The following is a 27,406-nucleotide window of genomic DNA, read 5'->3' as shown; positions in this document are numbered from 1 at the left end:
AGAATAAGGCTTAATCTGTGCTTTATAAGTGCTAATATGCTAGTTATATGCTAGATAATAGCTGGTCTGTATACTAAAGTGTTACTGAAAATTGTTTCAAAGTAAACCCTATACCAAATTGATTTCAGCGTATATGCATATACAAATCATAAATATGGATATTAAATATAGGACAGAAGTGATGCCTTCAAAAACTGTCTGTAATGTAATTTAATGAAATCCAGCTTCCCAGGAGAAACTAGGGGCCAGTCGTGCGTAAATCCCCAAAAATTAATGCTTGAAATGAAAAGCCTCTTTGTCTTTCAACTTACCGTTTCTTATGTAAGCTTCATTTGTGATTTGTGTTACATAACGTAAGGTAATCGCTTGCATCTTTTGTTTGAATTAGGTGTGTATATGGATAAAAATTGAATTAAACATCCTGGGGGATCTCCGTCTTCCACAGCTTTCCAAGAAAAACTCGGATGTTTCTGTGGATCTCAGATTCGTTTTAGTAATAATCATAATATTCTAATGAGGATCTATTTCATTGCTCAGAGTTCACGTTCGGCTCACTTGCCATGAGATAAAACCAACTTCTGTCAAATCTGCAATTATTAAACACACAAAGTATAGTAAAGCATGTCAAAGCAAGTCATTACACCCTCTCAAAGAAAAAAAAACAAGTGGCTGCCTCTTCATCGGATGCCAGAGACCCAGACTTGCACCGCGCTGACGTCAATAGTCAGGATTGTGCTCATATTCCCTAACCCATTCCGCATCATTACCGAACCTAATATTCTTAATGCTAAATTAATCTGTTCCTCACACAGTTCATTTTGTGTACTGCTCTTGCTTTCAACCCAATAACTGATTTGAGCATAATGAGCATGTGAGGCTAAGAATAAAACAGATCAAAAGTGCTACACAAACAATCCAAAATCTGCTGACAAGAAGAAAAAAATCCTGTGCATTCAAAAGTCTGTGATAAATACAGAGCTATCAGCATTGAGTTGTGTTATACTCTACTGTATAAGCTTCTCACACCATTTGCATTCCTGTGACAGACAGTGAGGTAAATAATGGTTTACAGCGTGGTGGAGAGGTTTCATGTTTACACATGAGCACCGCTGACATGTTGAGCGAAGCCTCTTGTGTTCTGTGAACAAAAGGGATGCGGGAGCATCATGCATGTCCTCTCAATTAAACACACATGGCACCATCAGCGTCAATCCTGTGGATTCACCTCATCTTTAATTAATGTCTAGCTCATCAGTCCTGGGTAAAAAAAAAAACCCTCCTTAAAATGACTCGTAAACTCAATCAGGTGTAGCTAATCACCTTCTCAATGGCACACAAAGACATTTGACTTTCAACTGTGATCAACTGTGCTCATTTTGATCAGCTCAGAATGAAAAGAGCTTCCTGGAGAATTTCAGTCCTTGGTTGTGCAACTGAAGCAAACAATCAACTATAGGAGGCAAGGCACTGTCAAAAGTTGTGGACAGGCACAAGTCAGGAGATGGATACAAAAAAAAAAAAATTCAAAGGCTTTATCAATGCCTAGAAGCACAGTGAAGTCCATTATTAAGATGTGGAAGGTATTTGGTACAGCACAGACCCTCCCTGGATCAGGACGTCACTTCAAACTGGATGAAAGAGTCAGGAGGAAACTGCTCAGAAAGGCAACTCTCAAGCAGCTGCAGGAATTTATGACAAAGAGTGGACATTGTGAGAATGTGACAACAATATCACAAATTCTCCACAAATGTGGCTTTTCTGGGAGTGTTACAAGAAAAAGCCATTCCTCAAGAAAGGAGTATGTATGTTAAAATGTAATTTATTTCTGTGAGCAAAGCTGAATTTTCAGCATCATTAGCCCAGTCTTCAGTGTCACATGATCCTTCAGAAATCATTCTAATGGCTCATTTGCACAGAGCAGAACGGTTCAGTACAGTATGCAATTATTTCCATTGTCAGAAGTTGTGAATGGTACCAAAATAGTGCACCGTACCACTTTTTTGTGGCAGTAGTCTGATACCTAAAGGGTGGAGCCAGACTCACTGCAGAACGTTGATTGGTTAACAGAGAATCGTCACTTGTGTGTGCTACAAGGGGAATGAAGCGTCTCCTTCACTCATTCAGCCATACTGCTCATGTGTGTTGGGCTTGTTTACATCAGAGTGCGCAAACAAAAATCATACAAGGGGAATGAAGCGTCTCCTTCACTCATTCAGCCATACTGCTTTTCGCTATGTTACACCAGACAATGTCGACACAAGCATACACCACACCTTTCAAGTAAGGGTACTGTTGGTGGTGGAAACACAAACCAACATAATAATGCTGATTTGCTGCTTAATAAACATTTCTTATTGTTATCAATGTTGAAAACAGCTGTGCTGCTTAAAATTTTTGTAGAAACTGTCATTTGTTTTTGTTTTTTTCAGGATTCTTTGATGAATAGAAAGTTTTAAAAATTGCATTTATTTAAAATAGAAACCTTTTCTTATTCTTTATTATTGAATTTTTAGATAAATTGTTGATTTAAAGTGACTTTTTTGTTTTTTAGTACTTTTTAATTTTTTTTAAATTATAAATAATTTATTTATAAAACATACATTTTATATTTTATACAAGTGTACCTAATATAATTACTAAAATAATTAAATAATTATAATTACATTCTGCAAATAATTTATAATTAATCTAATTTACTTTTATAATATAATTAAACAGCACTCCGAAATTAGTGAAAAAACTCATTACTCAAGTAATTTTTACTGCAAAAACTACCACCATGATGCTGCATTTGTTTTCTCCTACAATTTAGCAATCTGAAATTACCCCTAAACCTAATATGAAACATTGTCCATACTTTAAGCTGAATAATACAAGCAAACAAACTGATCAGACATATGACTGATATATGAAGGAATACAAAAAATTCAAAAATAATCCCAGACTTACATTCCAAGTGGGACATAAGCCTTATCTAGAAATTTGAGAGGTTTTTGTTTTTATTTTTTTTACTTGAGCCCTAGTAACCTACTAGCAAGACAATAGCAATCACCCAGAACATCTTAGCAACGTCATCCTAATCCACTAACAACCATTCAAAACACTACAGGAACATCATATCAATGGTCTGGACAGCAACTTGTGCTAATTCATAGGTGTTTTGGCAACAGAGTGACTGAAAGCGACTCAAGCGAGTGCCACTCCTGAAGGTGAGGACATGAGTGCACCTCTAACAGCTGCTCTGTGTGTGTGTGTGTGTGTGTGTGTGTGTGTGTGTGTGTGTGTGTGTGTGCGTGCGTGCGTGTGTTTGTGTGTGTGTGTGTGCTTGCATACGTGAGTGTCTGTCACGCCCGAATAGTAAACCCAACAGCATTTCCTTGAGAATACATCACTTGTCACTTTACACAAACACACATTCACACTCCAAGGAATTCCTTCCTGTTTAAACACTAAGTCTTGCAACATATGACCAAAACACTTTGTGCAAAGCAAATATCTTCCAAAATGACTCAAATAACTGTCACTAATCTATCACAAATGGAGTTACGCACTCAGGGTTAAGGGTTTGTTCAAGTCCCTTACTTACATATTAAAGAGCAGGTGACATCACTGAAAAACTTATACAAATGTAAAAGTACGTCTGGAATCTCATAAGTAAAAGAAAAAAAAGTGATTTTTTTTTTTTATATTTTTCGATAGTAATAGTTTTAAAAGTGATTTTTTTTTTTTATTTTTTTAATACATTTATTTATTTTAAATAAATTAAAAAAGTATTCAGTTATGTTGAATATATCATATGCATAGGGGTTCTAACTGTAATTTATAAAAAATCCAATCAGTCTATTATATATCTGGCTCTCTCACACACTTACATTCTCCTTTCACATACATACATTTCTGTTTTCACACTTACATTTTCCTTTTGCATAAGGTTCAAATCTTTATTGTCATTGTAACGTGCAATGAAATTAAAGTGCCATCCAATCTCATGATCAACAAAACATATAAAAACAGCTAAAATAGTACAAATAATATAATAAAACACACACAGCATACAAAAAAAAAAATTGATGATGGTATTACTGTGGTGGGCAGGGGTACAATCATAGGCATACAGGGTGTAGAGCAGGGGGCTCAGCATACAGCCCTGTGGGGAGCCAGTGCTGAGACTAAGGGCCATAGATGTATGTGAGCCCACTCTCACCCTCTGGCTGCGACCAGACAGGAAGCTCTTAATCCATGTACAGGTGGAGTGTGGAAGTCCTAGGTCTACCAGTGTGTCTACCAGTTTGTGAGGGAGGATGGTATTAAACTTAGAGCTGTAATCCACAAAGAGCAGCCGCACGTAGCTCCCCTCCTGCTCCAAGTGCGACAGCGCAGTCTGGAGGGCTGTAGCTACGGCGTCCTCCGTTGATCTGTCCGTCCTGTATACAAACCGGTATGGATCAAAGGTCAGTGGAAAGAATGAGGTGATGTGACTCCGTACCAGTTTTCAAAGCACTTCATCACCACTGGGGTGGGTGCAACTCGCTGGTAGTCATTAGAACTATTAATGTGGGGTTTCTTAGGCAGGGGAACTATGATGGAGGACTTCAGGCAGGGTGGTATTGTGGACTGGGACAGGGACTGGTTGAAAAACCTGGTGAAGACTCCAGCCAGCTAGTCCGCACAGTCCTTTAGCACGCGTCCAGTGAAGAAGTTCAGCTCCTCTGGCAGTGAGGCGTTACCTTCTACAGCGCCGAGGTTAGTCCTGTAGTTGGTGAGATGCTGGACTCCCTGCCACACCTGCCTGCTGTTGTTGCTGTCCTCTGATGCCTCTCTTCAGGTTAGCTCGGGCCACACTGTAAAGAGCCCTGTCGCCAACACCTGAAGGCGGTGTTCCTTTCCTTCAGTAGCCACCGAACATCACGGTCCATCCAGGGCTTCTGGTTGGGATAGACCTGGATGCATTTGTCCACAGTGACGATGTCTATGCAATTCTTAATGTAACACAGAACACTGTCCGTGAACACCTCCAGGTCTGGATGTTCAAAGACATCCCAGTTAGTCCTGTTGAAACAGTCCTGTAGCTGCTGAGAGGCACCCTCAGGCCAAGTTTTTACATTCTTTGTGATGGTAAGAGCCGTTTTCTTGAGGGAGGCATATGCTGGGATTAAAAGGATGAATGAATGAAGCCAGGTCTCTGTGATCAACAGAATGCAGCTGTCCTTCATGATGTTGCTATCTGCAACCTGTAGCCTCAGTTTATCCATCTTGTTGGCGAGTGATTTGGCGTTCGTCAGAAAAAGGCTGGGAAGCAGTGGTCTGCGTGGCTGCCTCCGTAGCCCTACAGCCTCGCTTCTGCTTCCAATGGTATTTTATAAGGATGCACCAAACTTTCTGCCACCGAAAATGGCATTTTTGGTTTTTGGTCAAAAGAGAAAAATGGCTGAAAATATGAGCCAAAAATATATAGTGTCGCACCGCCAGCAGTGAATTTTCATGCCCTTAATTGTCCTTACTTTAATGACCTTCTACAAAAGTGCTGCTGCATGACTACAAGAGCATCCTGGCCCTGAAATATAAAAACAACCTGCTGTCTGTACTTCACCTGTTACTGATGCTAGCACCCAAGCCTTATGATCTGATACGTGTAACGTAAGGCTCTGGCTCGGCTCAATGTCTGCTTTTAGATACAGTCATGGCCAAAAATATTGGCACCCTTGGTAAATATGCTGTGAAAATTAATCTGCATTGTTAATTCTTTTGATCTTTTATTTAAAAAAAAAATCACAAAAATCTAACCTTTCATTGGACAATAACAATTTAAAATGGGGGGAAATATCATTATGAAATAAATGTTTTTCTCTAATACACATTGGCCACAATTAACAGCACCCTTTTATTCACTACTTTTTTAAACCTCCATTTGCCAGTTTAACAGATCTAAATTTTCTCCTATAATGCCTGATGAGGTTAGAGAACACCTGACAAGAGATCAGAGACCATTCCTTCATCCAGAATCACTCCGGACCCTTTAGATTCCCAGCTCCATGTTGGTGGTGCTGCTCTTCAGTTCACTCCTCTCATTTTCTATAGGGTGCAGGTCAGAGGACTGGAATGGCTATAGCAGAAGCTTGCTTTTATGCTCAGTGACCCATTTCTGTGTTGTTTTTGAGGTTTGTGTTTGGGTTATTGTACAGTTGGAAGATCCAAACATGGCCCATTATAAGATTTCTAACAGAGTCAGTCACTTATTGATTTTTTATCTGTTGATGTATTTGATAGAATCCATGATGCCATGTGTCTAAACAAGATGTCCAGAACCTCCAGCAGAAATATAGGCTCACAACATCAAAAATACAGCAGTATATTTCATTGTACACATGCTGTACTTTTTATCCCTGTGTTCACCAAACCCATCGTGAGTGTTTGCTGCTAAAAAGCTCATTTTTTAGTTTCATCTGACCATATAAGCCAGTTCCATTTGAAGTTCCAGTCGTGTCTGATAACTGAATATGCTGGAGATTGTTTTTGGATGAGCTAGGAGAATTTTTCTTGAAACCCTCCCAAACAACATGTGGTGATGTAGGAGCCAATTTTTTTTTAAGGTGTTCTGACCCCGAGACTCAACTATTTTCTGCAATTCTCCAGCTGTGACCCTTGGAGAGTCTTTAGCTACTCAAACTCTCCTTCTCATCATGCATTAGGACGATATAGACACACGTCCTCTTCCAGGCAGTTTCTTAACATTTTATGTTGATTGGAAATTTTTAATTATTGCCCTGATGGTGGAAATGGGAATTTTCACTGCTCTAGCTCTTTTCTTAAAGCCACTTCACCAGAAGCTCAATTATCTTTTGCTGCACATCAGAAATATATTCTTTGTTTTTTTTTTCTCATTGTGATGGATGATTAAGGGAATTTGGGCTTTGTTATCACTCCTCTTTATATTTCTGTGAAACAGGAAGCCATGGCTGGATAATTTCATGTTCATAATTACGCTGGAGTGCTCAAAATTGTGAATATGAATGGGAATATACTTCAGAGATATTTTACTCATAAGAATTTCTAGGGGTGCCAATAATTGTGTCCAACATGTATTTGAGAAAAACATTTCATAATGATATTTCCCCCCATTTTAAATTCTTATTATCCAATGAAAGGATAGATTTCTGTGATTTTTTTTAATAAAAGATCAAAAGGATTAACAATGCAGATGAATTTTCACAGCCTTCTTTGATCATATTTACCAAGGAGGCCAATATTTTTGTCCTCGACTGTATATATAGAGGGGATCATCAGGTTCCTTAGGGGGGCGAGGAGGCTGAAACCTCTGCGCCCTCACCTGGTACCCTCTTGGGATCTCCTTCAGTCCTGACGGCCTTGAAGGTGGAGCCCTTTGAACCTCTGCAGTCAGTAGAGCTTAAGCTCTGTCACTAAAGACAGTGCTCCTCAATGCATTGGCTTCGGTCAAGAGGGTCGGGGACCTGCAGGCATTTTCGGTCAATGATACGTGCCTTGAATTCAGGCTGGCCGACTCTCACGTTGTTCTGAGACCCTGGGCTGGATATGTGCCCAAAGTCCCCACCACGCCTTTCAGGGATCAGGTGGTGAACTTGCAAGCGCTGCCCCGGGAGGAGGCAGACCCAGCCGTCGCTCAGCTCTGTCCCGTTGCGCTTTGCGCATTTACGTGGAGCACACGCCAAGCTTCAGGACCTCAGACCAGCTCTTTGTCAAGGTGCGCGCCTAAACGGTCAAATGGATGCAAAAATGTGTCAAAATGATGCACTTAGTGATTATTCATGTATACCTTCGTCGGACATGTAATAAATTAATTTAAAGAGTTGAGAATGAAAATACGCGTGTAATGGTAATTTGGATCCATGCAGCTCTTAAAGTGACAGCGGGCTATTTTCCTGCTGCGACTGCACACTTAATATTAATCAAACAACAAAAGACAAATTCAAAATTACACACTGCTCTTGAGTGAAGGATTTTTGTAGCTGTACGAACATATATTTTATATATATATATATATATATATATATGTATATATATATATATATATATATATATATATGTGTGTGGTGTGTGTGTGTGTGTGTGTGTGTGTGTGTGTGTGTGTGGTGTGTGTGTGTGTGTGTGTGCGTTGCGTGTTTGTGTGTGTGAATTTATAGTATATACAGTACAATATTAAACAGTATATTTATTACATTAAATAATTGTTTATAATTTCTCATTTAAATAAATAATTACTCACACATTATATACATGGGATATTTGTACATATAAGTTAAAGCACAAATAAAATAAAAAAAAAATGTAAAGCAAAAAAAAATTTATTGTTATAAACCAAAAGGTTTTTTTTTTTTTTTTTTATACCAGGGTTCAAGCGTGGGCAGAATTATAGCATAAGCACTAGTAATAGCACAATAGTTTAGCACTGTAATAATAATAATAATAATAATAATAATAATAGCAGAAAAGGGTTAGACATCTCTGCTGGTTGTCATCTGTGTCATTTTAGGCCAAAAGCTCATAGTGGATAGTGGCATATCAAAACAACTAAAGCTCTCAATCCACAGCTTTAAGGTGTGCGTGCGGGTGAATGAAAGACAAACACTCCATCTGACAAAGTGCTGAGTGATGACGTCTGAATTTCAGGAGGCAGAAAAACATCTCTTAATGAACACTGTGGTGTTCACGAGAAGGGGGGAATTAAAAATGCTGAAGTGAAAGAAGAAGCAGATGCTTCTGCTGCTTCTGGAATGCGGCGGTGGCTTTGGAGCACAGAAGCCCAAGTCTCTCACTCCCCACGTCATCGGCTGTCCTTCCTGCGTCAGTCTGAGTCCAGGCATCCTGGCTGCTCCCAATAATTCCCTCACACGTTCCCTCTCTCTCAGACTGTGGCCTGCTACGTGTGCCCTTCTCCTGGGGGGGGTTTGACTAATCCATCCTCACACGGCAACGCTACAGAAACAAAGAGCTGTGGGAGCCGACAGAAATTACTATCCAGACATGGATTGGTGCACTTTAATAGGCCTTTCATACTCTGCCAGACCCAATTAAAAAAATTATGATTTTCACACTAAGCATGCAATAATGTACCAAAGGTGGCCTGAAAGATCGTAATGGGCATCAACATTCAGATTTGATGAAATTGCCAATAAATTGTGCCAGAGTCCATGAGCTACCACCAAAGTGAATACAACAGACAGGTATTATTTTATATTATATTATATTATATTATATTATATTATATTATATTATATACAAATAAATAAAACAAAATAAATGTACATTTTATATCTGTACACACACAATACATTTATTTATACATTTCACTTATTTATTATTATATTATGTTGTTATATTATATTATATACAAATATAAAAATAAATAAAACAAAATAAATTTACATTTTATATCTGTACACACACATAATACAATTTTATATACATTATATTATATTATATTATATTATATTATATTATATTATATTATATTATATTATATTATATTTTATTATATATTTTGTAATGGGTCATAACATTCAGATATGAAGAAAGTGCCAATACTTCCTACAATGTATTATATTAAATTATATTTTATTAAAAATAATGTTATATTTTAAATAATTATATCTTATAATTTATATCTTATATGTTAATATCTATATATATATATATATATATATATATATATTATATATATATATATTATATATATATATATATATATTTATCTAAAATCATATAAATCACATATATAATAAAACATTTCATTACAATTATTTATTTTTATTATTTTATCTATGTGTGTGTGTGTGTGTGTGTGTGTGTGTGTGTGTCTGTGTTTTCCATACATTGGTTTATTTGTGCCAGCCCGCTATGTGTGTGTGTGTGTGTGTGTGTGTGTGTGTGTCTGTGTTTTCCATACATTGGTTTATTTGTGCCGGCCCGCTACAATATCAACACTGACCACCACAAATAGATTTTCCAAAAGGCTTAGACTTGATGTTGAATAAACATGATCACTGCACGTTTTCAAATCAAAACACGGCACAGGTGTTTTTATATGAATGTATCTTTCAAGGGAACCAACTGTCTTCAGAAAAGCTTCAATGTCATTTACATTTCATCTTTCCTATAGTGCCTGATTAAAGTAGCATTTATGAGTGTAGCACAGCTTTGATTCCAGACGTTACCAAAAAAACAAATTTCTGCCGCTCCAAAAGTGCCTCCTGCTGGCAGAGAATGAATTAGCATTTTCAATCATCCCGTCTGCCGTTTTCATTCTGTTTTCATTTTACGTAGCAAAAATGCAGAACAGAGTTGTAAATGTGAACCGGTGGAGATCAAAATTAAAGAAAATCTATAAATACTTGCATATTGTTAATCTTCATCGCTCAAAATTTGAAGGAATATAAACTGTGGGTATAACACTTATACTCACAGGTTTGACAAAATAGCCAAGGCATTTAAACAAAAACCTTTATTTTGTGGAGAAAACAGTGATCAAAATTAGAGAAAAGTAACCACTGTAGCACCAAAGATGATTACAACAAAAATTTTGAAGGGTTACAGCTGTCAAAAATTAGTAGGCCGTTTAGAGGCCCCTGCTTTGAAAGACTTCAGCACTTCACTAGTTTCTCACACTGCTCTGGTGTGATTTTGGTCCACTCTTCTTCCTCTCTCTTCCATAGTTCAGTTATTTTTGTTGTTTTGTTATCTTTAATTTTTTGGAGAATGATTTTCCAGAGATTTTCAATTAGGTTTAGATCATAGCTTTGGACCAATTCTGCGCTCTCCACACAACATGCTCCTCAGCAAAGGTGAGTCTAGCCTTTTGATTATTTCTGCTGATGAGAGGCTTTGTCACTGCAAAGTGCACTTTCAATTTGACTTCTCTTAAACGTGCCGAGACAGATCCTTACCCTGTTCAGCGCTGAGCAATTCCAGCTGCAGTGTTAAACCGACTGCTCATTGAGAGTCTCTGCAATATCCTGCCTTCTCTTGAATTTGTCTTACTGTACACAGACGACCAGCCAGACTTGAATGAATTAGTGTCATTGCAAAGCTGCAATAATCACAGATTTGGAATGACCAGCTTCTCATGCAGTGGCTGAAAGGGTCATCCCTTTGGCCTTCATCTGGACAACCACTTGTCGTAGGGTTTCAGTCACGTTAGAGCGGCCTGCCATTTAGCACCAGGTTCCAGATTAACACCAATAACTAAGAGGTATCTGTAAGTGTTATCTAATTTTATATATATAAACTGCACACACACAAACACACACACACACACACACACACACACACACAGTTATATATATATTAACAAACTTGAAACACAGTTTGGGTGTCTTAATTTCACTATCCTTTTCTAAGGTGTCTCATAAAGCGTTATGAGCCCACAACTAATTGCTAACATATTTTTTATATGTAACACTGTATACATTCTTATTCACTAGGTCCAGTCTGACTATTATTTCAAGCTTTGTAATGAGGTTTGGTGTATGCTGGTCTCCGCCTGCGTCAGAAAACAGGCCGTTAAGTGTATGAAACAACTTTACAGAGCAAAGCAGTGTCAGACAGGTCGGGCCACGCGCAGCTCGGATCAAAGCTAAGCCAAAGAATATGAAATCCATTTTAGCATGTTAACCACACAGTGACAGTAAGCCTCGCGCCCAGTTCTCATAAATGAAGCCATAAATCTTTTAATACTTGATTTTGGTTAGAGCGTGTTTAAAACAACCAAATCTGGGCCTGTGGCATTCGTTTACAAGAGCTGTAATCTGATGAATAGCAAATTAGTTTTCAGACACAACCAGAGTTCAAAAACACTGGTAAAGTTTGACTGTGAGGCAGCGATGCGTTTATAGCCAGCCATGCAGTAAATGTCACATGCTTTAACACTTTTTCATTTGTTGACAGACTGCGCTGTGTGTGCACAAGTATTTGCTTGTCTAGAGGGATGAGCTTATATTTTTCGATAAGACAGGAATATCTATGCACTACCTCAGTCAAATTGCACACAAGACATGGTCTCTTGGCAATGTTCAATATTAAAATGCCTCACCGGTGCCAAATTTGTGATTACAAACACTCAGTCAAACGGTTCTCTCCATAGTAACAGAGTAAATACTGAACACTACTCTATTGTGACACATTTTTGTTTTGTATGTAATGTTGAAGTTGCATTATATGGCCAAAATGCAATAAAAAACAAAACAAAACAAAAAAAAAAACAACTGCTGGCCTGAATGACAGTGATGCATGAATACAAAAACAGGCTAAATAAAGTAAATATGGAAAATATGCACATAAATCATCATCATAATTGTTGTAAAAAAAATAGCATATCAAATAAAACTATGATTTAATGCTAATTAATTAAAGGGGTCATATGATGCGATTTCAATTTTTCCTTTCTCTTTTGGAGTGTTACAAGCTCTTGGTGAATAAAGATCTGTAAAGTTGCAAAGTCTAAAGTCTTAAATCCAAAGAGATATTTCTTATAAAAGTTGAGACTCGTCCACACCCCCCTGAAACTGCCCGCCTCTGCTCACTCAAGCCGGCCGAGGGTCCCTCTAGGCCTCCGGCCTCTGCTCACTTTAGATCACTGTGTGATGGTGTTTTGTTGAGAATGCAAAACTACTTTGTTTTTGCCTTCCAAAAGAAAACACGACTAGAAATCATGTTTATATCACGTTTATAATGGGTTTTATGTTTATGTCTCGTCGCTCCGGCCGGACAAAGCTTCACAATATGTTAAGAGGCGTAACATTTCCGTCACACGCTTGAGGCATTCGGCCAATCACAATGAGCTGGATAGCTGGCCAATCACAGCACACCTCACTTTTCAGAGAGATGAGCCTTGTAAAAATCGTTTCAGAAGGCGGGGCATAGAGGAGAAACAATAATGTACAGTATGTGGAAAATAATGTGTTTTTTTTTTACCTTAAACCACATAAACACATTTCATTACACCAAATACACAAAATAATGTTCTTTTTAGCAGCATCATATGACCCCTTTAATGCAATTTTTTAAATTATTTTGTGTGATATAATAATGAAAAAAACTGCTGGCAGTGGACATAACCTGATTGAAATAATGAACGAATGAATACAGGATGAATACAAAAATAATATTAATAATTTTAATATTCTAGATTTTAAATGTGTAATATAATAATATATGTTTTCTATATGTTTGAAAACTTCAATAGCTCAGGGTATCTTGTCAAATACAACTACATTTTAATGCAATTTAAATGCAATTAAATTCAGTTAAAAATAGTAACTGCATTAAAATTGCATTTAATGATAGTTACATTTATATATATGTAGCTATATATATATAATTATAATATATATATATATATATATATATATATATATATATATATATATATATATATATATATATATACAAAATTCAATTTATTGCATTTTATAAACGATCATAAAATCAAGTCAAAAATATTAATAAATCAGAGTCAAAAATAAGATGAACTGTGGGTTGTTTTTTCACATGTGTTTAAATACATCAATTACTCATAAAAGAGTGCAAACAGTGCATACAATCCATGATGGAGAAACACAAAAAGAGTGACCTGTACCATAACACACTTGAGGATACTGAAGCTCAACTGAAGCTCAATGATATGACTTTTTTTTTTTTTTACATTAGTGGGCGAAAAAATCGTCAGTCCCTTTTTTTGTCCAGTATATTTTGGGCTCCTTTTTTAATTAGGGCTCCGATCTGCTTTTAACGGAGCACTTTAGCCTGACAGACAGCCTACGCACGACTTCACCTCTGCTGATGCATACAAATTCACTTTCATGTCCTAATAATTCTGCTCTCTAAAGGTACAGAATGAACAGGAGAAATTAGGGGATACATTTAGCACGTCATGTCATCATTTCAGGGCAGAATGCATGATACAGTATTTTCGTGTTAAAGACAGCTTTACATAGAAAATGGTGTTTCATTTAAAATCACAGGGCAATTAATCAGCAAAAATTAGTATTTGAGCTCAATCCTAGCCAATAAACGGTCATGACCAGTACATACAACATTGTGTCCACTGCTGCTGTTGACTGCATCCCCCTAGTGGTCAAACATGTGCCACTACCACAACAAAGAGTCAAAAGATTATGTGTCACCATCATATAACCCAATCAAAGCCTACATTTGCCATATAAATGGGGAAATAAACATCTGAGATATACGTAAATAAACATCCAATTATTAAAATAATGATTTAGGTCTCTAGATATTGCTCAGGTTCCTCCTTCAATATAAATCAATCAAAACAGTTTGACCTCTGCAGGAAAAGATGAGTTACACACCAACATGTCATATAAATCATTTATTCAAATGCTTAACGGTACGTATGAGCTGTATGTTAATACTGATGCTTGACCTGGCAAACATCAGTAATGAAAAGCATCTCATGGTTTTAAATGACAGCAGGTTTTACCAGCTCTGATTAGGTAACTAGCCCGCGCAGATGAACACATGCTGTGGATATTTTTCCACTATTAAACCAATTACTTCTGAGTGAAATCTGTTTATCATGTGTGCCGGAAAATTGTTTCCCATCACAGTGTTTGGCTTAGCATGAATGAAGCCGAGCTTTTCTGTTGCATGTTTACACGACAAATATGCAATTACAGCATTTGTGCTCTTCAGGACTAAGACCGTAAAACAAAAACTGACTGTCTGATTTAATGTCTTTAGAATTTTTTATTTTTTTAATGCATTATTATTGTGTGAGTAATTGTGTTCATTTTTAAACATATTAAAATCTTTTCTTACTGTCATATGAACAACTAATAAGAAATGTTAATTTTTTTTTTGGTACACAAAGTCTGCTTTAGTTTGAGTTGATATAATTAATCGTATAAATATTTACAAAATGAAATTTGCTGTAATAAACAGTATTTTAAGAGTGAAAAAAATACAGATTTAAACTCATACCATGTGAGTATTTTTGAATGATTCATTAAAAACCTGTTCACTGTTCACCAGTTTCAGCATGGGCAAGTCTGATTCACAAACAAATGATTCTTATGAGCTGGTTCTTTTAATAAATCAAAAAGTGGTTACTTAAGTAATGTATGAATCATAAACTGATTCAATATTTATGTTGCTAATGATGAACATTCACAAACTGAAATTTTACAGTAAAAAAAAGTACTAGTAAATATAATACAAAAAAAATTGTACTGTTTTAGTTAATACGTATTTAGGACTAATTATGATCTGTTTTTGCAGCTGTCCTTTGCTGAAACAGAACGCTAAGAAACACTAGTAGATCTGATGGCTAAACCTCGCTCAAGGCAACAAAAACAAACCACAAAACCTTTCTATTAAAAGGTTTAATAGAACACATACTTAGCAGACAGTAAATACTGGCTGTGGGGGAGTTGTCCCGTCATTGCTCCACTTCTGTGTTTTTGCAGTGAGTGCGCTGCTGACATCACCATGCGCGGATCGATTGCTGAATGCATTTACAACCCCTCTTCCAGTCGGCCGCGGCCGGGCCATTAAGGTGCACTGAGTGTGCCGGGCTATTAGGATCTCGGGGTAAAAAGAGCACAAGCATGAGGAGTTCGTGGAAAACGCTGTTGCCTTGGAAATAAATGCCAAGGATGTCATCCACGGCCGAAAAAATATATATATAAATACAACCCTCCAAATAATAACAGTGGAGACGTATCTCAAGACGCACATTGGAGCTCAAGTAATAGCAGATAAAGGCTGCATGTTGTGCGCTCGGTGCTGATGTGAGGAATGCTAATGAGGCGGACTATCAAGCGAGAAGACATGAATGATGGGATGCGTTCTGAAGGGGCAGGATCCATTCAGACCACTGCTGCAATGAGAGCTGGGATACGGCGCAGAATGCAGCTGTCCACTTTCATATTGAAATGAAGCAGGTTGGAGTGTGAGCGCTTAAAGCAGACCATCACACTCTCTCCTGGCCATGTGAAAGAGATAAGCTTGCGTGCTTTCTTTATATCTCGCTCCCCGAGCACTTTTGCGGCAGCTTAACTCGGGCTAAATGAACTGAACTCTTGCCTATTAGAGACCTGACACTTTATAATATTGCTCTCACTGGAACAAGCCAAACATAGACTAAATAATCTGTTATCTGAAACATGAGCTCAGAACTCTTTCCGTATCAGGAAATTATCTGCTCGTGTTTCAGCGAAGGGTGTTTATGATTCGTGCATGATTGAGCTTATCAATCACCAATTAATCAATTTCAGCACAAGTGCTTTCAGCCATCTGAAGCAACCGGCTCCACTTCATCAGTGTTTCTCTACAAATAAAGAATAAGTTCACTGTAAACACAATGATAGTGTGTTGAAGTACAACTTGACAACATGTGCCTGCATCATCATGAGCGATAATCACATTAGTGCTCTTTAGAAAGCATGCACTGGATTTAAACTGTGCAGTGTTATTTGACTTTTTCAGTCCACAGCCTCAAGTGGAGGCTTAATGCAGATACTATACATATTATTATTAACAGCAACACATCTAACTCTAACAGCAATTAATAAAACAACCTAATACATAAAGATACAACAGTCTGAAAATGTATTAAAAGAAAAATATCAATATTCACACTTAAGTATTTTTATTAAATTATAATTAAAAAGTAGGCTTTTTCCTCCTTTGTGTGAAGTTTAGTTAAATTAGTATTCCTGGTTGAATACAGTTCTATGAACAACATTTGTCGCTTATTGTCAATTATAACAGAAAATGGCAACCAAAAAAAGAAAATAAAAGACTGTAAAACTGTAAAACTTTTTAATGTTTTGAAAGAAGTCTCTTTTGCTCCCCAAGGCTGCATTTATTTGATCAAAAATACAGTAAAAAGAATAATATTGCAATATTTTTACATCTTAAAATAACGAAAGCACCATTTATTTGAAAAAGAAACCTTTTGTAACATCATAAAATGATTCATGTCTTTCATAAAATCTAACTGACCACAGAATTTTGAAAGGTAAAGAAATAAATATGTAACTTACAAAGTATCACTACAAATGCAATTTTGTATTACTATACATTTTTTCCTTATTTACAAAGAACATATTTAGTTTTTTTTTAATTTAAATAGCATTATCTGTGTTAAACATGCTACAGATTTTCTTTATAGAGCTTCAGTAAGTTGTATTTAACAGAAAATTCCTTCAGTGTTAAAAAAGAAATGAAGTTACTCATATAATCTAATATCACTAGTGTTGTGGTTATGATTCTCTCTCTCTCTCCTCTCTGTCTTTCTCATTTTCTATGATTCTCACTCTGCTCAATCAATCAGTGAGGACAGCTCTGTTTCTTATCCTCCTTTCTATGAAACATAAGCAGAGAAACAGCAGCAGCAAGAAATCCATGGAGAACATCCCAGAATGCTCTGTCAATCCCAATATACACAAAACGTACAGTGAATATTCAGCCAGAGCAACAGGCAGCGTCCATATCGCTGTATCTCTGGGAAAGCTGTCAGCATGATTTATTGGCAACTGGAGAACAACTTAAACAGGGACACATGCTAAGCTGAAATAGACCTCACTCAAACATTATACAGTACCTACCCAGGGACAATGTGTTTCTCTTTAAACTGACAGACCGTGAGTAGTGTTCAAACTAACTAGATTTTTATATTTTCTGTGCAAAGCTTGCCGCCATGATGCTTGGCATTGCGTTGTTATGGCAAGGTTGCTTACCTACCCACAACAGATCTCCATGACACTCTTGAAAGGAATTAATTCTTTTATTCAGCAAGGATACATTCAACTGATCAAAAGTGACAGTAAAGATATGAAAATGTTACAGAAGATTTTTAGTTATTAGATTTTATTTTTTTTAAATGCTTTTCTTTTGAACTTTTGTAAACTTGCATCAAAGAATCCTGAATAAGATATATCATGGTTTCCACAAACATATAAAGCATTAAATGTTTTCAATAATAATAAGATTTTTTTTTTTTTTTTTTGGACAACAAATCAGCATATTAGAATGATTTCTGAAGGATTATGTGACACTGAAGATTGGAGTAATGATGCTGAAAATTCAGATTTGAAATAATTAAAAAAATATTAAACTAAAACTATTAAACTGAAATGGTAATTATAATAATATTACAATATACATAATTATAATTCATATAAAACATTCAAATAGAAAAGAGTAATTTTAAATGGTAAAAATACCAATAATTATATAAATGAAAATTCAGCTTCCATCTGCCGTCACAGGAATAAATTATATTGCAAAATATATTCAAATAGAAAACAGCTATTTTAAATTATGATTCTAATAACATAATACATTAAAATTCAGCTTAGCCATCATAGGAATAAGTTACATTTTAAAATATATTCAAATATGTAAAAAAAAATATAATAATAATAATAATAATAAAATCCAATTACATTTGCCTAATTTATCATCCACAATGCAAAAATCATCTGCCCAGGTCCTCAAAGGAAACATTTGCAGCAAGACCAGATGAGATGCCAGACAAAATTGAATACTGCGGGTTAGAGGCATGTCTCACAAGTGTGCACTCTAGAAGAGCATCAACACCGGGCACCTGCTGCGATCTGGGACTTGCACGAGCAACAGCATTAGAGATGTTGACTAGCACTAATTGAATAACCACACAATGACTCAGAGAGAATGGACAAACAAAGCCTGACTAATTCTTCTAGTCTCTAACAATGCCAATTCATTTATTCAACTAGATTTGTCAACATTTGGCTTTCTCAAATTATATGCAGACGATTTGTGTTACTAATTCTCAGGCTCAGCCTTTAAAGTGCTTTAAAATGCAATTTCATGAGAAAGTCGGTCAGTTGTGCCAGGAGCCAGATGTCTCATGCAATGACTACACGCCATGTGTGGCATCTTCTCGAGCCAGGCCTGAGTCATTCTGGAGATGCCAACCAAATGTCGTTCATGTGGTCTTTACTGGCAAAGTGCTTGAATTCAAGTGAAAAAACACAACGTAACTCAGAGCGCCACAGTGATGCCTATCGGTGAGAAGACGTGAGCTTTGGAGAGCTGCTTTGTGTTGTGGTCAGTGCTTGAGGGTTTTATGAGCGATCCTGGATGGGATAATATCTGTTGGTGGTTGTTAAATAATGGGAGTGCAGCCCGCTCTGTTTGTGCACGGTGAGTGTGGGTAATTTTCCCTGTTTGCAAAGTCACCATGAACACAACCGACGATAACTTCTGCTTTCTGATAATAGCTCATGACAGACCCATTAAAATGATCAAATGTGACAGCATACATTAATAATGTTACAAAAGATTTCTATCTGAAATAAATGCTGTTCTTTTGAACTTTCTATTCATTAAAAGATCCTGTTTCCACAAAAAAAAACTAAGCAGCACAACTGTTTTCAACACTGATGATTAGAAATGTTTGTTGAGCAGTAAATCAGCATATTAGAATGATTTCTGAAGGATCATGTGACAATGAAGACTGGAGTAATGATGCTGAAAATATTTTCAATTAGAAAAGTGTTATTTTTAATTTTTAAAAGTGTTATTTTTAAAAGATTATAACAAAAATATATTCAAATAGAAAACTGCTATTTTAAATTGTAATTATAATATTATTATACTATATAATTATAATATTTAAAATATATTAAAAATGAAAACTATTATTTTAAATTTGGAATATATTACAATATCATAAGTATAATGATCTTTCACAATATTTCTGTTTTTACTGCATTTATTATCAAATACACGCAGGATTATTTATTTTAAAAACATTTTTTAACAATCTTACTGACCCCAAACTTTTGAATGGCCGAGCCTGTGTTATTATTATTTTTTTTTTAAACTAAGCCTTTTGACATGAAACATCGAGTAAATTTAATTCAAAAGATAAAAAACTTCAGGTCAGTTGTGTACCAGAGGGAGGCTGCACTAGGAACAATAATGTTCTGGGAGATAAAGGGGTAATAAACTACAGCAACACAAATACAACCTCCAAATTAGAGCAAAGGGGAAACTGGCGCCTCTCTCAGGAGAAGCACACCTTTAAAGGCCAAGTTAAACATCAAACACTATCTTATGCAGCATCTGAAGATGCATGACAGTTTCAAAGAGTCGCAGAGAATGATTGATTCTGTGATCTGGCGCTCAACTGCATCACACACAAACAGATGTAAAACAGAGTTGTTTTTCATTCTATACGAGTGCGAAGTTCAAAGCACATTTTAAAGGAAGAGTTCACCCAAAGATGAAAATTTGCTGAATATGTACTCACCTTCAGGAGATCCAAGAATGTAGATCAGTTTGTTTCTTTATGGTAACAGATTTGGAGAAATGTATCATTCCATCACTTGTTCACCAGTGGATGCTCTGCAGTGAATGGGTGCCGTCAGAATGAGAGTCCAAACAGCTGATAAAAACATCACAATAATCCACAAGTAATCCACTCCACTCTAATGTATCAATTAACACCTTGTGAAGAGAAAAGCAGTGTGTTTATAATAAACATCAGATGTTTTTAACAGCAAATCATTGCCTCAGGGTAAAATATGAGTCCTCTATCCATAATAATAATATAAAAATATATATTTGAAAAAGTAATCTCATCTGAATCAGGAGAGGATTTTCATGTGACAGGACAACAGGGTAAGGACATTTTCACTGAAGGAAGCATTATTATGGATTTTGGACTTGAATTTTGGCCAAAAGCGTCAAAGATATTTAAAGATAAAATGCCTTAAAGATTAACTTGTTTCTTACAAACATGTAGCTTTTCACATCCACATTCCTTGGTGGATTGGAGTTGTGTGGATTACTTGTGGATTATTGTGGTGTTTTTATAAGCTGTTTGGACTCTCATTCTGACGGCACCCATTCACTGCAGAGCATCCATTGCTGAGCAAGTGATGCAATGATACATTTCTGATTTTGTTTTCAGATGAAGAAACAGACTGATCTACATTGTGGAAGGCCTGAGGGTCAGTAAATGCTCAGCAAAGTTTCCTTTAACTAAGGCTTTCCCTGGTGTAATGCTGAATGTACAGTACTGTATATGGAGGAGGGTTACTATCAGACACAAACGCAAAGAAAATACCACAACAATCATCTTTTACACTGCATTCTTATCAGTTTGCAGATTGCATTATTTGCATTTAACACCACCTCATTGACCTGAGCGGGTGAGATATGGAAAGCCTCTCCAGGTATCACATCTGTGAATGAAACAAAGCATTCTTATGCAATTAAAGCTGAGGACACAGAAATGATGTAAAGCGGAATAAACATGCTTGAAACAAAAGGAAGCTGAATGTATATGAATTAAAAAGGCTTGAACAGAAGCTGCTGTTGGTCTCTTATGCAATAAAGGCACGTTTTTTCACAAATGGATGGTGATTAATGAAGGAACAGAAGGTCCCATGACACCACAACAACAGAATCAACACTCATTGTACAGTATGATCTCTTCCTGCTCTCTGAGATGCAGGTACATTGGTGCCGAATTAACACATGCAGTAAAATTAACTACACAACTCAGATGACCAGATTAAGGTTAAACGTTTGATCGAACACGCTGAAAGAAAAATAAAAGTTAATGCAACAAAGAGACTAATAGGATCAAAAACATGTGACAAAAGTCCTAAAGCTAACAGTCTTCTAGTGTGAGATTAAGGGTAGGTACAACAACCTCACCATATGATACACAACACAGCACATTCATTGATGCACTGATATATAATGAAAAAAAGGCCTATACGAGAAATATATTTTTACCTAAATAATAAATTATGAAAACAAAAGAAAAACTGTGCAACAAGTAGCCTAGTATGCAGAGTTTTGGTTCATTTTTGAGATACGTGAAAGGAAAACAGACGGCAGAAATCGGCATCCTATTTTTCTTTAGGCTTATTTTACAAAAGCACAAATATCTGTTTTTGTGAATTTACACAAATAAAAGCAAACCTTTTACAATTCCGATTATCTTTATGACTAAAAGGAGTAGTTGCTTTCAATGTTAGAAAGAAAAAATACAAGTGATTGTGCCGGTGCCGCATTGCTACCTTGACAATGCAGCCTGTTCATTATCATAATAAAATACAGTCGGGCTGCACGATATATCGTTTCAGCATCGATATCGGGATGTGCGCATCCGCGATAGTCACATCACAGGATGTGCGATGTTTGGTATAGGCTACTGATCGTTATATTTACTGATTGTTTTCTTTGCTCACACACAGACACAGGGTCCTCACTGGACGCGACAGCTGTTCAGAGATACCCATTTTAAATACATTTAGTAGCAGAGCTATTGCACACAACTTTCAATGCTGGAAATCCATTTATCCTTTGTTGAAACTTCCATGTGTTGAGGAAAGTGCAGGTCACGGTCGCTAATACACCATAAAAGCGCAAGCTCTCGAGCGCTTTGGAAAGAAGGAGAAAGCGGCGCAGTTGGCGTTTTCCATGCATTTTTAACCGCGACATGTGAACGGCCAAAGTCTGTCTACACTGGACGCGACAAAGTGACTGTTGCATACCATTTTAACTTTGTGTCAGTTTGTCATAAAGAAACGCGGCATCAGTTTACTGTCGAGGATTTGTCCTGGCACGCCGCATCCAGTGTAGACAGACAGCATCACTGATTATAATGGGTTCATTGTATTTTTTGCGTCGCTGCAAGTGAACACCGAATTTTGTTCACTTCTGCATCTATTTGTGCCTGAAATACTGTGCTATGCAAGTATCCTTGTAAACGCAGTTGCTTATGGTGTTAGTGAAGGGTAACAATTGAGAAAAAAAATGGATCTGTAACAGTATATTGGTTTACAGCAGTTTAATGTTCCAGAGGCTTTCTGTGTTATGTCTATGTTAATCAAACAACAAAACACAAAGAAAAATCACTTTTGTAGCTTTAACACAGATTTATTAGATTGAATTTATACAGTGAAGGCTATGCAGTGTTATTTTACATTTGTTTAAAATAAATTATAAAGCACATTTATTTCATTTGTATCTTTGTTTTGTTATATTTATCTGTGCTTGTAATTTATTTCCTATGTTGATTTACTCGCCTACAAAATCACCCCAATCATTGATTTTTTTTTTTTTTCAAATAAACTATTGAAGTCATGTGGTGATTTTTTTTTTCCATATCGCAGTATATATTGCAGAAAAATAAAATATTGCAATGTGAGTTTTTCCCAATATCATGCAGCCCTAAAATACAGAGAGTCAAAGATATGAAAAAAAAACACTGTATGTAGTACAAATATGTGCCTTTAAGTGTTACCACCGCACCGCAGTGATGTTATTATGCAAAACCTTTTGTTTTACGTGGATATTGGAACGTGAGAAAAGGACACAATAAATAATATTTTGCCATTTGCAATTTTCTACCTATTATTAAATGTTAAGATACATGAGTAAATATTTGAAAAATATATGTTTTTGAAAAATATATGTTTATATTAGGGCTGTCAAATTTTTAATCTAATTAATTACAGGGTGCTGCGATTAATTAATCTAATCATCTAAACATCAACTTAACTCAAAAATCATATTAAAAATCCATCTGAACACAAGGAAGAAAAAAAACTACATAAATACAAAAGAAAATAATAAGATCACCAAAAACAAGTAGTCAAATGCATGGCTCACTGGAAAAATTCCCAGTTTGTTATGAAAGCTAACCCACCAGTTAGGACTAGAAATATGTGTGTGAAGATGCTTTAATATATATATATATATATATGTGTGTATATATGTGTGTATATACAGTATATATGAACCTATAGCTAATAGTCCACATTTACTAATGTCAATCAATATTTACTTATTGACACTCAACATTGTGCGTAGCAACAACCTGTGTGAGAGATGAAGGATACATGTAACTATGGCAATGAGACAAGTGGAAACCTCCATCAAAGCATCAGTGATTCAGAAAACTGTAAGGTATGTTAGGTTTTCCAAACATAGACATGGGAGTGTGAATCGCAAGTGTGTATATCTATCTGTCTATATACAGTATATTTTTTATATATACATATATATATATACATATATATATATATCTATCTATATACATATATATTATATATATATATACATACACATATATATAGAGAGAGAGATATAAATATACACACACATAAGGATTAATACTGCTCATAACACAGTATCTGGTCCCTTACCAGGTATGCGCCACTGTAAAGCGTCGTTGCTTGTGGATGTTGTTATTAAGCAGCATGCGACGGAGCAGCCTGGGAGAGTTGCGTGGGGACAGGGTGGTCGGAGACAACCTGGGGGACATTGAGGACGGGGATCTCCGGCCCCTGGGCCGGCGGGGACGCTCCTGCTGCAGCAGGTTCTCTCTCAGGATGCGCACCAGGTCCTCGTTCAAACCCACATGGTCCCCGTGGTGGAGCTGTTTCGGCGGGACCGCCAATGTGTCTTGGCTGCCTCCCGGCTGAGCCATTCCTGGGAAAGCAAAGTGTCACTTTCTTGCTGTTTGTATCCGTTAAAAGAAACTTGCAAAAACTCAGAAGCTGACAACAGGATACGAGCACCTCTAAGTCATTCCTCCACTGAAGTCAAGGTGTTCGTTCCTATGGCAAAATCCTGCCAGCGCTCCGGCGCGGTTAGAGAGACTGCGTGTTCTCCGTGCATTTACAGGGGGTGAGAGCATGTGAGCGAGGGAGAGAGAGAGAAAGGGAGTGTGCTGTGTGCACACAGAAAGGAGGAGATTCGCCCGTCTGTGTACTAACACAACACTGAGAACACATTATGCTGGTTACTGAATAAACCGGCCTCTCCCAGCAGCAGGCGAGGGCCAGCCATTGTAAAAACATCAGAGGATTTGTACCACAGACAGGGCAGTAGGGGCAATTTCATCCGCACTTCTCATTTATCTGTCTCGCCCGCCTGCCTGCCTGCAGGCTAGAAAATGAATAATGAGCAGAGTCTTTATATGATGGATGCTTTGTGTAATAATGTGCACCTCAAAGTGAAAGGCATCACAGATAATGTGGCATGTGCATCAGAGTTATCATGATGTATATAAATGAAAGAAGGAAAACCGACAATGAGATCCAATGATTGGCATTCAGATTTAAAAGATGTTTGTTTTAAAGCAAATATATTAAACTGATAGCTCTGGCTCTGCAATTTTATACAATGGGTGACGCTGTAAAAAACAAATGATATATAAACACTCAGAATGAGAACTCAAGTTGCTACAGACTATTAAAGCAATGCATGAAGTATTTTACTTGAAGGAAGAACGGTTTATTGTGATTAGTATTTTTATTAATAACTAATTATTTACTGAACACTAAACCGCCTTCAGAAATTGAAGATATTTATTTAATTTCTTCAAACAGGTGTTTGTGAATGAATCAGGACAGCAGAGTTTGGAGAATCTGTGTTAAGCTAGTGAAGATCACACTAGAGGTCAAATGCTTAATCAAGTAAAAGAGTGGCAGCATGAGCTCTAGGTCTGTATGAATGAGATTATCTCATTACATGCTGCATGTCTGATATCAAGGTCTCTCTGTATTAGAGCATGACAGAGGTCAACATCAAGCGGAGCAAATGGCCTTCATTCATGCCAGTGGACAAAGCTGTGTATAGAAAACACTAGAAAGGCTTAACTAGTCTAGAAAGTATAGATCTGTAAGGCGGAGCAAATGGCCTTCATTCATGCCAGTGGTAAAAAAGTAAAAAATCCAGAAACAGGCAAAAAAAGCACCATAAAAGAACACTATATGACTCATTCACTATGTTCAAAGTCTTCTAACATTAATAGTTTTATGTGATGAACAGACTGAAATGAAAGTCATTATTTAGTTGAATCTTACCTTATATACAGAGTGCTTTGATATTCTATAATTAGACTACAAATGTAAAGGAGACATACTTAAAAAATTTTAAATTCAAATCAAATGACCAAAAAAGATACTATGCATGCTAAACATGTCAACCAACAGAATCAAAATATTATAAGCCTACAAATTAAAACAATAATAAATAAGTAGAACACTGAATAGTAATTAAAAAAAAAAAAACACAGTGAAGGAGAACGAGTTCCGAACTCCCACTGATGTGACAGATTGTAGGAGAGAAAACATTTACAAAATGCAACTGTGCACATTCTGGAGTGTTTTATTGAATCCTGATGAATGTCTTTCATAAGCACTGTCCTGCTACTTCTGCATAATCAACACTAAGATCAAAGTAACCCGAACACATTGCATTTGCTCAGGGAAAACAAATAAGGGTGTTTATTATGAACTGATCTGCATTTTCAGAGAACTGTGCTGAAGCTAGAGAGACTTTCACATTGCCTAAAAATTCCATGCTAATGATTGAGTTAATGAGCTCATTTCAAATGCGGCATAGAGATGAATCACGACACGACGAGCCTGTGAAAGATCCCAGGCAGGCTGTAATTAAGAAAGAGAAATTAATCTAATAAAGTCAAAAAAACGTTACGTCACATGGACACATGTCCGTTTTTTTGCATATGTAATTCTTGTTGTTGTCTATACAGCAAACAATTTTAATTATTTTATACAATAAACAATATGTAATTAGAGAGAGAGAGAGAGAGGGAGAGAAAGAGAGAAGGTATTGGTAAACCACACACACGCACTGTGTGTGTGTGTGTGTGTGTGTGTGTGTTTATATATCTATATATATATATATATATATATATATATATATATATATTATATATACATATACAACACACCACCACCACAGTATATATATATATTTTACATTTTTTAGGGCAGTCAATCAAAAAAAAATTTTTTAATTAATTAATTGCACAATGTGATTATTAATCTAATTAATTGCATATTAATCCCACATCAAATCTGGCTCAGAAATTACCCAGAAAAGATCATTTAAAGCCATTGTTGTGTTACATGAGAAAAGCATTAAGTAGATCTCACAAAAAGTAGCTTTAGAAAGAAATGTTTCTTTTTTTCCCCATTTTCTTTTTTCTTTATTTTCATTTAAAATTTTTAGGAGAACTATTCTTTAACATTTATTTTTATCTTTTTTCCCAGATTTTTTATTAATATGTAAATATGATTTATTTATTTTTTTTATTAAATGATATTCTAAATAAGAAACTAAAACTGTCAGTAGGTGGCAGTAAATATCTAAATGAATGTCATTGAGTCATCCATTCATTTATTCAATTCGTTCAAATTGCTTATTTATTCAGAAATTAAATGAATGGCTTTCTTTATGAATGGTTTATACAAAAATTACTGAGAGGAGGTGCTCTACCAACGATAGAGGAGGTGCAACCAAAAATCAAAAAGCCATATCAATTGAAAAAGGTGCAGCACTCACTCTTGAAGAGATTAAAACTTTA

The 27,406-nt window shown here is 36.1% G+C and overlaps 1 protein-coding gene across 1 annotated transcript in view; it reads right to left on the bottom strand.

Moving 5' to 3' along the window:
- LOC109086787 (cAMP-specific 3',5'-cyclic phosphodiesterase 4D-like) overlaps positions 1-27,406 on the bottom strand; it is a 152,003-nt gene that overhangs the window by 86,172 nt on the left and 38,425 nt on the right. Inside the window, exon 2 of the mRNA XM_042765590.1 lies at positions 24,213-24,498. Within this exon, the coding sequence (XP_042621524.1) occupies positions 24,213-24,498 (286 nt within the window). The remainder of the gene's footprint in view (positions 1-24,212; positions 24,499-27,406) is intronic.

This window comes from Cyprinus carpio, chromosome A10, assembly GCF_018340385.1.
Source record: "Cyprinus carpio isolate SPL01 chromosome A10, ASM1834038v1, whole genome shotgun sequence".
Lineage (NCBI taxonomy): Eukaryota > Metazoa > Chordata > Actinopteri > Cypriniformes > Cyprinidae > Cyprinus > Cyprinus carpio.
This window is presented reverse-complemented; position numbering and strand designations above follow the sequence as displayed.